This window comes from Propithecus coquereli, unplaced genomic scaffold (genome assembly GCF_000956105.1).
Source record: "Propithecus coquereli isolate 6110/MARCELLA unplaced genomic scaffold, Pcoq_1.0 Scaffold66, whole genome shotgun sequence".
NCBI lineage: Eukaryota > Metazoa > Chordata > Mammalia > Primates > Indriidae > Propithecus > Propithecus coquereli.
Window position 1 is genome coordinate 8,833,987 of NW_012152618.1, and position 12,645 is coordinate 8,846,631.

The 12,645-nt window shown below is 35.9% G+C and overlaps 1 protein-coding gene across 1 annotated transcript in view; it reads left to right on the top strand.

The window, feature by feature from the left end:
- NUP133 (nucleoporin 133kDa) overlaps nucleotides 1–12,645 on the top strand; it is a 53,303-nt gene that overhangs the window by 27,980 nt on the left and 12,678 nt on the right. Inside the window, exons 16-21 of the mRNA XM_012660312.1 lie at nucleotides 2,505–2,627; nucleotides 3,235–3,334; nucleotides 3,868–4,119; nucleotides 4,761–4,894; nucleotides 7,498–7,656; nucleotides 9,335–9,470. Of these exons, the coding sequence (XP_012515766.1) occupies nucleotides 2,505–2,627; nucleotides 3,235–3,334; nucleotides 3,868–4,119; nucleotides 4,761–4,894; nucleotides 7,498–7,656; nucleotides 9,335–9,470 (904 nt within the window). The remainder of the gene's footprint in view (nucleotides 1–2,504; nucleotides 2,628–3,234; nucleotides 3,335–3,867; nucleotides 4,120–4,760; nucleotides 4,895–7,497; nucleotides 7,657–9,334; nucleotides 9,471–12,645) is intronic.

Consider the following 12,645-nt stretch of genomic DNA (forward strand, 5'->3'; position numbering starts at 1 on the left):
TGATTTTGGAAGCAGTGCCAGCTCTTTCCTTGCTCTGTGGAATTCGGAATTTCTTCTACGTTTGAGGAACTTATAGCTCTATTTGGAGCCTTAAATTTTGCTTCCTTCCTCCTATAGCCTAGGTATGTTCTAGCATCTAACACTGCAGTCCCAAGCCCCTGGGAACCAGACTGCACAGCAGGAGGCGAGCAGCAGGCAAGCGAGTGAAGCCCCACCTGCACCCACAGCCACTCCACGTCGCTCCATCACCACCCGAGCCCTGCCTCCCATCAGATGAGTGGGGGCACCAGACCCTCATAGGCACGCAAACCCCACTGCAAACTGCACTTGCAAGGGATCCAGGTTGCTCGCTCCCCGTGAGAATCCAATGCCTGACAATCTGAGGTGGAGCTGGGGCAGCGCCCCCAGTCTGTGGAAAAACTGTCTTCCACGAAACAGATCCCTGGTGTCAAAAGGGTTGGGGACAGCTGATAACACACTGTGCCAATAGGTCTTTTTTTTTTCTCCCCTAAATGTTTGATGTACTATAACCTAAGTTCAGGTTTTCTGTTGATTCCATAGATGTATTTAGTTTGAATTCCTTGGTTTTTTTTACGTTTGGGTTAGTTCCTAAGAAATGTAAGGAAAAGTGCTTGCTTTTATTTTTAATCCAGGAAATATGCCAGAAATCTGAATGAAAGAAAGAAAAACATATTACCTTAAGTTTTATGATCTAACAAATTGTTAAAATTTTTGTGTCCTTTTTGGTCTTTATTCATACATAATTTTATATGATAAAACTAGAGTTTTAAAAAATTACTAATGACAGATTCCTTGAAAGAACTGAGCAGGAACCTGATTCCTTTTTCTACATTTGAATCAAAGGGCAAAGCATACACTTTCTAGTTAACTCAATAATAGGGAAGGGTCTGGAAATTATCCTATATTATGTATTAATATTTTGTATTTTGTACCCATCTGGATATATAATATAGGATTAGTACTTCAGGAAGATGTTACAGCAAAACTAAAAATGTAATTGGCTCTTCAAAAGAATGTTCTATAAGAAAAATGATAACGCTTAGAACTGTTCACATTACCATGGATCTGTTTCTCATGATATTTACTGGTCCTCAGTTTCCTTTGAGGGTAGTTCTAAAGGTCCTCCCACATGGCAGAACGGTAATGAAAAGGGGGGGCTGGAAAGAGGGTGTGCATGAATACAATGGAAATATCAGTAATTTTTCTTTCTCTTTGCCTGTCTTTTTGCTTGTGGGTAGCAAATTACATTTCTAAAGCGTATTAGCATTTTAAGAGAACTGGTTAATTCAAATCTATCTCTTGATTGGCCGTATAGGGAGATTTTTGCTTGGGCAGCCCTGAATCAAAGTAAAATAATATAAAATCTGCTCGTGAGTCTGCTCTCCACCTTGCCTCAGGCTCCAGTTTTGGAAGGCCTGGTACCTCCTAGAGCCCTGGAAAAGTAGAGCTAGCTGCTTAAGGAACAGACTGTTGGCACAGCGTATGACCTATATTTGAAACCACTGAATCAATACGTAATAGCATTTATCAAGTCTTTAGGCATTTTATTTGCTTTAAATTATTTTCTGCCTTTTATATCATACATGCTTTCATTATGTTTTCGTGTTAGCAGTATACAGAATTCTTACACTTAATCTTACAAATTAAATATGCTGAAGGTTTCTTGCTTGGGCTGTTAGGATGTCTTTGGCTAACGTCAGAAATACAGGCAAGGTTTGCAAGACAGAGTGATTTTGTTTGGGCCGTGTTTTATATGCCTCTGTGTCTTATTCCTTCAGCTAGTGAGCTCCTTGAGGGCAACAAATCTCATTTCTCTTTCTTATCACTGAGTTTCCTTCCTGTGCTGTGCAAACTCTAATAAAGGGGGAAAGCTTAAACTGCAGACTGAAACTAGGAACAGGAATTTCAGTCCCTAAGAACATTTTTGCACTGTTATCTCCATGTGTTAATTAACGACCAAAAAAATGGAAGAGATACAAGTTATATATGTAGTTCATTATTTTCTTACATTGTTTACTGCTATTCTACAAATATTTATGTCTAACGAAGAGGAATTGCTTATAGAAAGAAATCAGCAAGTTTATTTGTTTGGGTCGTTATTTTAATCCATTAGTTCATTATTTGGGGTCTTACATTGTAAAGTGACATCATTTGTAACCTATGCTATTTAAAGGTTGCACTGAGCACTAATAGCTATAACAAATATTTCAGTTGCTTGTTTAAATAAAAAATCTATTTGGTAACGATCCAGAATTTGCATATTTGTAAGACTTAGTTATTTAGGCATTGTAATTTTTAAAGGGTAGGAGATTCTAACTTTTCTTGGTTTCTAAATTTATTTTTACTATCAACTATCAATAAATTGTCTTCTGTCTAATTATCTGAGGATATGATTTAGTGAGTAAAACCCATTGCGTTGTTTTAGTTGCTACCTACTGCCATAATTCTTGTTGTAAGTAGTTGACTTCTGTATACCCTCTCAGGTGTCCCAAGTAGACACCATCTGTGAGTGTTTACTGGAGCATGAGGAGCAAGTCTTGAAGGATACGTTGCTGGATTCCGTAGAATGGGCTGAGGTGGTGATCAATGTGAACAATATTCTGAAGGTACAGAAATGTGGTGAAGATTTCAGCAAATCAAAGCCCAGAGCGTGGATGCATGTGAAAGTGGTTTCCATATTCCTACTCTGTATTGCCAATAATTTATCAGGCCTTAGACATTTGTTAATTCCAAAAGTTAGAAAAATATCAGTCATATTATTAATCAGTTAATGAATATTTTGAATGTTTTCCTGGTGCATATTAATAAGTTTGTATAATCTTGAGTTTCTGTTTGGTAGAATAAATTTATTATTTCGAGAGGGATGTTTATATCATTGCAAATGTATTAGTGTTAATGTAACTGTCAAAATAGTTCTCATTTCTTTTTCTTAATTACTAAAAACTTTGCTACTTAATAGTAATGACTAAAACATTCCATTTAACTTTAGCTAATGGACTTTATAGTAATGGTTTTCCTTTGGTTACTATAATTTTCTAAAATTGAAGTTAAATTGTAGAGTAAAACAAATTTCAAAGCAGAAAGAACCAAAAGTAATCCTACAGACTTGTGCTGAGTATTTTTTCCTATTCATAGACTTAGATGCTTCAAACTGTCTTCAGAAACACTGTGATCCATCGCTTCGTGCATGTGACACATTTCATTTTTTTCCAGGATATGCTGCAGGCTGCTAGTCATTATCGACAAAATAGAAACTCCTTGTATAGAAGAGAAGAACCACTAGAAAAAGAACCTGAGTATGTTCCGTGGACAGGTAATATACTCATTTATTAACAGTTGTTCAAAATATATTTCTAATGACCCATCATTTTTGGAAGCTGTGTTATTCTTTCGGTGTAGGTTTGTAAGTGAAATGAAAAATAACTTAAGTGCCATCTCCAAAATGAACAGTTCTTGTCAGAATCACTTTATTCCCTTGGACTTACTTATAGTACTCCCTATAATTTATTTTTCTAACTGGCACTTATGCATTTACTAGGTTTTAGCACAAATAGAAGCAGGTCCTGGCCCTAAAGGTGTGGACTATATTTTGTGTTGCCTTACCTAATACAAGAAAGTAAGTAGAATAGCACTGAAGGAATTTAGAAGAATCATGTTTACCTGGCTTTGCTGAGGAAATCTCCTTAGAGAAGATGAGGTTTGAGCAGAGCATAGACAGGTATTACCTGAACCTGTTTGATTTATTTTCCCAGCAGCGGTGAAATGACATAATTTTTAGACAATTGGCTTTTCCCCTAGCCATCATAGAGCCCTTACTTAACCTTGTTATTTTGTGTGATTTCACAGCAACAAGTGGTCCTGCTGGCATCCGAACAGTGATAGCACGCCAGCACGAGATTGTCCTGAAGGTAGTTTATCCACAGGCAGACAGCAACCTCCGAAACATCGTGGCAGAGCAGCTGGTAACACTAATCGATTGCTTCCTGGATGGTTATGTTTCTCAGCTCAAGTCTTTGGACAGATCCAATGATCAGGAAAGATTTATTAGTCTGGATGAGGAGTACCTACAGAAGAGATCAGAACTCTTATCTCCTCTTCGTAAGTGCATGATATTTGCTGAAGGCTATGGGTCTTAAAATTTGCAGAACGGGTGAAGGAGTCAGATAGGTAATGCAGTGTATTCAGTGTAGTAGTATTAATCCAACTGTAACCAAGAACTTAAAGCAAAACGAATATGTACGGCTTTCTATGTTTTTATTCAACCTTTTTTTCAATACTTAACAAGGTACAAGTATTATAGACAGTACTGAAGATGATTAAAAAATGAATTAACAACATGTGGATAGTGCCTTCAGAGAGCTTAGCATCTCAGAGCTTTCCATGAATAGCTAGACTGCAAAGTAGAGCCTGATGGGCATTGGCCAAGGGTACTGATAAGATAGCATGGCTGTTCAGCCAAGGACACGCTACAGTCCACGCTAGGGTTAGGAGGAGCTTGCTTTGCTAGTACTTGAAGGAAAGAAATAGTGTTTGGGGAGGCAGTGATGACACAAGGAACTGAATTTGTATCTTTAACGAGTTAATGTAGATTATGAAACTAATTGCCAGTAACCAGGAAGGTTTCCATTCCCTTAATGATTCTTAGTAGGAATGAAGGTAAAATTTCCAGTAATATTTTTTATTACAGATTTTAAGTTTTGCTAACAAGATTTTTTCCCCATTTGTTCTCATTTCCACAGTCACGCTAGGCCAGTATCAGTGGGCTGCTTCTCTAGCAGAGAAATACTGTGACTTTGATATCTTGGTACAAATGTGTGAGCAGACTGACAACCAGAGCAGACTCCAGCGCTACATGACCCAGTTTGCTGATGAGGTGACGGGTGTTGGGTGTGCAGCCATTGGGTCCTGTAGTAAGGCTTTGCTGTTTCAAATCTGTAATTGGGGCTTTTGGAATATAATGCGATCTTTTTGTAGTTATCTTTGATGAGAAGGTACTAATTTGTATGTTATGTTTCTTTGTAAATTTTGGCAAACAGTTCTTTAAATGCTACTGAAAGATTCTTGGACCTTTGGAAAATATGTTAAAACTTTCATTTCTGTCCTTTTATTTTTTAGTTATAATAAAAGTACTTAGGTAGGTGAATATTGGTAAAGTTTTAAAAATTTGAACAGAAGATACTTGGGAGTATAGGATACTACTTTCAGAGAGCTTAGATTTATATATACCTAATATTCCTGTTTTCTTTGCATTTGACATCATGCTTCCTATATTTTTTTTTTTTTGAGACAGAGTCTCACTGTGTTGCCCAGGCTAGAGTGCCGTGGCGTTAGCCTAGCTCACAGCAACCTCAAACTCCTGGGCTCAAGCGATCCTCCTGCCTCAGCCTCCCGAGTAGCTGGGACTACAGGCATGTGCCACCATGCCCGGCTAACTTTTTCTATATATTTTTAGTTGTCTGATTAATTTCTTTCTATGTTTGGTAGAGATGGGGTCTCGCTCTTGCTCAGGCTGGTTTCGAACTCCTGAGCTCAAACAATCCGCCCGCCTCGGCCTCCCAGAGAGCTAGGATTACAGGCGTGAGCCACCGCGCCCAGCCTCATGCTTCCTATTTTTAAAAAAGTTCCCATTATGACACTGTCTAGGTGAATTTAAGTTGTTTGTTAAAGCCAGTTTATTCAGTCAGTTGATTGCTATGTAAAAGCTTAATTTTTTCTTACTACAAAAGTAGTATCTTATAAAATTCAGAAAACTACTATAAATAAAAAAGATAAAAATCACTCATAATTCTACCACCCAGAGAGAACCCTTTTAAACATTTGGTTTATATTCTTCCACTCTTTCTACTCTATGTATTATAAGTGGACATGTTTTGTCAACTGCTTTTTTCACTTAATACATAGCAAACATTTGTCCGTATCATTAAATATTCTACAGCAGCATTTTTAATGTCATGGTATTTCATTGACTGGGTGTGACTTATTTGATCAATGCCCATTGTTGGACATGGCTTTTCTAGCATTTCATAATAGTGCTAAAGTATTGTTGCAGTATTATACTGATTGTGATTTTTTAAATTCTTTTTATGGATTCCAGTTCTCTGTTGACATTTTCCACCCATTTTTGGTTTTTTTCTTTAACGTGTTTAACAGTTATTTCAGAATCCTTTGTGCTAAGTCTAAAATCTGATCATTCTTGGGCCTGTTTCTGTTACCTGCTTTTTACGTTGCTTGAGCCATATTTTTCTTCTTATGTCTGATAATTATTGTATTTTAGACATGATACACAAAAGAACCATAAAGATGGAAATTGATGTTATTTTTTTCCCTGGGAGGGTTTTCCTCTTTTCTCTTTTAGGCAATTTAGGTGAGAGGCAGATCACTCTGTTTGTCAGGAATAGGAGTGGGCCAGGACTTGATCTCAGCTTTTATTACATTCATTTCATTTCTGGTTTCAAAAGTCTTTTGGGGAGACTTGTTTGCATAGCAGGATCCCCGTTTTAGTGGAAGAACCTCTTAACCACTGAAACTATAGGACATTTTAGTCTTCCTTTCCACCTCAGCCTCCATACCACCCCAGCATTCAGCAAACACCATAGGAGAAAGCTGGCTGGGTGTTTGGACCTTTCTAGATTCTGATTTATTGTGCCAGCCCAGGTGGCCAGCTGGCACAGAATTCTAGCCCTTAGCTTCTCATTCTGGAATGTTCTAGTCATGGTGTTGTCCAGTGGAACTTTCTGTGATAATGGAGATGATGTTTATATACAGTGTCCAAAATGGGAGCTATTGGCCACATGTGACTATTGAGCACTTGAAATGTGACTAATGTGCCTGAGGAACTGACTTTTTAATTTTTTTTTTTTTTGAGACAGAGTCTCACTCTTTTTGCCCGGACTAGAGTGAGTGCCGTAGCATCAGCCTAGCTCACAGCAACCTCAAACTCCTGGGCTCAAGCAATCCTTCTGCCTCAGCCTCCCGAGTAGCTGGGACTACAGGCATGTGCCACCATGCCTGGCTATTTTTCTATATATTTTTAGTTGTCCAATTAATTCCCTTGTATTTTTAGTAGAGACAGGGGTCTCGCTCTTGCTCAGGCTGGCTTCAAACTCCTGAGCCCAAACAATCTGCCCGTCTTGGTCTCCCAGAGTGCCAGGAGTACAGGCGTGAGCCACCGCGCCCGGCCTGACTTTTTAATTTTAATTTAATTTTTAAATTAAGTTTAAACAGCTATGTGTGGCCATTGGCTACCACATTGGCCAGCACACATCTAGGTTCTGCCATTAACTACCTTGGTGATCCTGAGCAGGGTACCCTTTCTGAATCTGAATTTACTTGTTTGTCAAATTAGTGATCCTACAATACAGGAAATTATTGTTTAAGATAGGATTTCTATTTTAGAGGCCTATTATATTATCAGGAATTGCATTTTTAAAACTATGTCATTAAATATTGATGGATTCTTGGCTCTATCATTTGTAGAATTTTTCAGACTTTCTCTTCCGTTGGTATCTGGAGAAGGGAAAGCGAGGCAAATTGCTCTCTCAGCCCATTTCTCAGCATGGACAGTTGGCGAATTTTTTGCAAGCTCATGAACATCTCAGTTGGTTACATGAAATTAATAGCCAAGAATTAGAAAAGGTAAGACGGATTCAGTTATATGGAGGAGATGAATGCAATTTATTTAGGTAATTTTAGTTAGTTTAATTTTTAGTCATTAAAGTACTACTGATAGCCATAGACCTGATAAGGGGGGTTACTATACAAAATATTTAAGGAACTCAGCTCAATAGCAAGAAAACAAATAACCTGATTAAAAAATAGGCAAAAGACCCAAAGAGACAGACATGCAAATGACCAACAAGTATATGAAAAAAATGCTCAACATCACTGATCATTAGAGAAATACAAATTAAAACCATAATGAAATATCACCTTACACCTGTTAGAATGGCTGTTATCAGAAAGATGAAAGATAACAAATGTTGGAGAGCCTATGGAGAAAAGAGAACCCTGGTACACTGTTGATGGGAATGTAAATTAGTACAGCCATATGACAAACCGTGTGTAGGTTCCTCAAAAAATTAAAAATAGCGTTATCACATGATCCAGCAATCCCACTTCTGGGTATATATCCAAAGAATTTGAAATCAATATGTCAAAGAGATAATCTGCACTCCCATGTTCATTGCAGCATTATTCACAATAAACAGGTTGTGGAATCAACCTATGTGTCCATCAGTATGAATGGATAAAGAAAACGTGGTATATATAATACACAATGGAATAATACTCAGTTCTTTAAAAGAAGGAAATTCTGTCCTTTGCAACAATGTGGATGAAGCTGGAAGACATTATACTAAGTGAAAATAAGAAAAGCACACAGAAAGACAAATCCCACATCATCTCACTTACATGTTGAATCTAAAGCAATTGAACTCATAGAAGCAGAGAGTAGAATGGTGGTTATCAGAGGCTGGAAGGTGAGGGGAATGGAGAGATGCTGGTCAAAGGGTACAAAGTTTCAGTTAGACGGGAGGACATTTTTTGAGATATATTGCACAACATTGTGACTAAAGTTAATAATAGTGTATATTTCAGAATAGCTAAGAGTAAATTTCAAATACTCTGATCACAAAAAATAAGTATTTGAGGTGATGGGTATATTAATTAGCTTGATTTAATTATTGCACATTGCGTATATTATAACATCACTTTGTACCCATAAATATGTATAATTATTTGTTAATTTACAATGAAAAAATTTAAAATTTTTTTATAAAACACTAATAGATTTAAAATGTATATTTCCTGTTCTCTCACATGATTTACTTAAAGCATTCTTCTTGATTTATGATGGTATTGCCATTATTTCTAATATCAAAAAATGTATAGTCCATTGTGATTTGACTATTTATTATATTACAATCACGAAAATTTTGCTAACATGTATATAATGGTCATTGGCCTCTTTTGGTAATGAGTATGTTCTTGTAATACAAATATATTATGAGTAAAAGCAGCACACAAATTAATTTTAAAGTTTGTTCTTGATAACATGTTCAGTTGAATCTGTAATTGTTTTAGAACAGATGTTTTGTACATGTCTCTTTTCCCAGTAATTAGTGTGGGTGGTTGATATTTTGGTGTGTAATTAGTCTCAGTGTATGGCAGTGATCAGTTTTTAGATTTGCTAACTATCAACTTGTCTTTTGTATGGCTTAGGGGGAAAAAACAATTTGGGATGTATTAATACTTAACCTTTATTTCAGCTTGAATTGGTACCCGGGATCTTATGGTTTTCATATTTTGTTTATAGGCTCATGCAACACTTCTGGGTTTGGCAAACATGGAAACTCGTTACTTTGCGAAGAAAAAAACTCTTCTTGGCTTGAGTAAATTGGCTGCATTAGCTTCAGACTTTTCAGAGGATGTACTGCAAGAAAAAATTGAAGGTAAAAGAAAGAATTTGATAAAGAAGATATACGAATTGATCATGCTATCAATTAATTCTTATGATGTATTCTTATCAGTTAACAGGATCTGTTAAAAACAGGACCTTTCTCTACTTTAAGAGCAATACTTTTTATCAGTGTCCATGTATTTATTTATTTATTCTCAACAACTGAACAAACAAATTAATGTTCATTTATAGTTTCTCAATTATATATTTGGGATTCTTTTTTTTTTTTTTGAGAGAAAAATTATTTGTATTTTAAACAAGAATTCCTAAAGAATATATTCAAATGATTTTGAACTCAGACCTCTGGTTATACACCTTTAGAGATACATATTCTGAGGGCAAAAGAACACAAAGAGACCTTGACCTTTACACAGTGGGTTTTTTGTAGGTAATGGCATTGGTGCAAAAATTCTGAAACTATTTTGTATATGTTGTAGTTTGAGAAAATGATTAAATATAGTACAGTCAGCCTCCATAACCATAGGTTCCACATCTGCAGGTTCAACCAACCACAGATTGAATTATTTGGGGGGAAAAACAATACAATAAAAAATAATAATACAACAATAAGAATAATGCAAATTTAAAAATCAATACAATATAACTATTTATATTATATTAGGTATTACAAGTAATGTAGAGATGATTTAAAGTATATGCGAGGATGTGTGTGTTATTTGCAAATACTACATCATTTTATATAAGGGACTTGAGTATTTTGGTATCTTTGGGGGTCCTGGAATCAGTCATCTGTGAATACCAAGGGACAACTGTTATTATTTTTGAGAACCAAGGAAGCGGGAGATACAAATATAGAAAGAAGGCGAGAAAGGACTCTGTATTATTGCATTTGAATTGGAGATATCAGATACAATCTGATTTTTTAAAAAATATATATTTTCTTGTTTGAGGCAATGAATATGCTAATTACCCTGCTATGATCATTACACAATGTATACACATTGAAACATCACATTGTACTCCATAAATGTGTATAATTATTATGTGTCAATTAAAATATATGTATTTACATATATATATATGTAAGCTTTTTCCACTGAAAGAGCCTAAAAGCAATGACACCCTGGTAGCATGAGTATACCTAGTTCGATATTTTGGTTTCTAACTATTAATACCATTTTTCCAATAAAAGGAAATGAGGACATATTGAAGAAAATCATTTTGGAGAGCCTTACTGGGCCAGAAAACAAGGTTAATATAGAGATGTCAAAAGAACAGAAGTGCCTTGAATAGCTCCCACTAGCCAAGTTTGGGGATAATCCAAACATCAAAAAGAATGATAGTAAAGGATTATACTTTATAGTTTATAAAAGAAAAATCCATGAATCCACAGTGATACCCAAAAGGGGTCAGTGAAATGCTTCTTTACAAAAAAATGCAAAGTAATAAATGTAAAAAGAATGACAGAAGGCATTAAAGGATGCTGAAACCACTGAATTTAGGGGTTAGGGGAACAGGATATTCCCATGTTTTCAGAGTGTCAGCACACAGATCTAATACACTATCACCGACAAAAATACAAACCCACACTGTATGTCTTGAAGGGATGTAACGTGGCAGTAAATACCATCACCTGTGTCATTGCCAAAAATGTTAAAGCTAAATCTAATCACAAGGGAACAATCAGATATATCCTGATGCTGGGACATTTTACAGTACAGTCAGACTGGACTCCTCAAAATTTTAATAACATGAAAGGTACAAAAAGGCAGGAGGTTGTTTTAGATAAAGGAACCTAAGAGCCAGGACATGTAATAAAATGCAGTGCAAGTTTCTTGATTGAATCCTGGATCACCCCCAAAATAACCAAAACAACTATGATGAATATTTTGGGGACAATTAGGAAAATTTGAAATACTTAACACAGTACTATATTGATGTTAAATTCCATAGGCCTGATAATGATATTGTGGTTAACTGTCCTTGTTCTTAGGAGATACATGCTGAGTATTAAGAAATGAAATATCATGATGTCTTCAGCTTTCATATGATTAGGAAAAAGAATACCCAGAGAGAGAAAAGAAGAGAGAAAGCAAAGGGGCCAGAATGTTAACAGCAAGTGACTCTAAATGGAGGCTGTACAGTGCACATTGTATTCTTTAAAATTTTCTGTAGGTTTGGAATTTTTCAAAATAAAAATTGGAGGGGGAAATCTCAACTGTATGATCAGGGGTGAGGTATATGCAAATATGGATATTTGGTTGCATGGCTTAGCCACAGAGAGTCCAGCCTCTGGGATCTGGGTTCAAATTACATATTGCTGTCACTTTTTTTTTCCTTTGAGGGAGTGGATATAATGGAAAGAATCTGGAATTCAAATATTTCCTCCAGAACTTAATAACTTTGTGACTTTGGGTAGTTGATTTACCTTCCTGAACCTCAATTTCTTCATCTATGATATAGGTAGTTGTAAGGATTGAGGACAGGTGTTATTAGAGAAAAATGGCTTTTGCATGTTAAGTGCTCAATACTTTCATTATTGAAATTATTTTTTACTACTCAGGAGAATCTTCTTCAATCTTTTTTGCACTAGTAGTACCTATTGTTCTGGAAAAAGTGTGTCTATGTTCATTCTATCGGACTGGCTGATAGTCTGAGAGGGAAGCCATATTTTAGCTTGGATGCCAGAGACAGATCATGTTAATCAAAATATTTTAACACAGGACTTTCTTATTTCTTGTTTTCTCCTCCCAGATATTGGAACTCTGGTCATTGTTTTTCAATTGATTACTTCTTAGCTTTTGTTTTCTTAACACAATGGGAATATTTTAAGGTTTTGGTAATTTCCTATAGACTGTTATCACAATGTATCTAATGATAGGGAGTAGGCTTTTTAAAAATAACTTTCCTGGCTATATTAATGATTCCTTATTTGGGACTGCAAACTAGTACAACCTCTGTGGAAAGTAATATGGAGATGCCTCAAAGAGCTACAAGTAGAACTACCATTTGATCCAGCAATCCCATTACTGGGCATCTACCCAAAAGAACAAAAGACATTATAAAAAAGACATCTGCACTAGAATGTTTATAGTAACACAATTCACAATTGCAAAGATGTGGAAACAACCCAAGTGCCCATCAATACATGAGTGGATGAATAAAATGTGGTATATGTGTACCATGAAGTACTATTCAGCCACAAA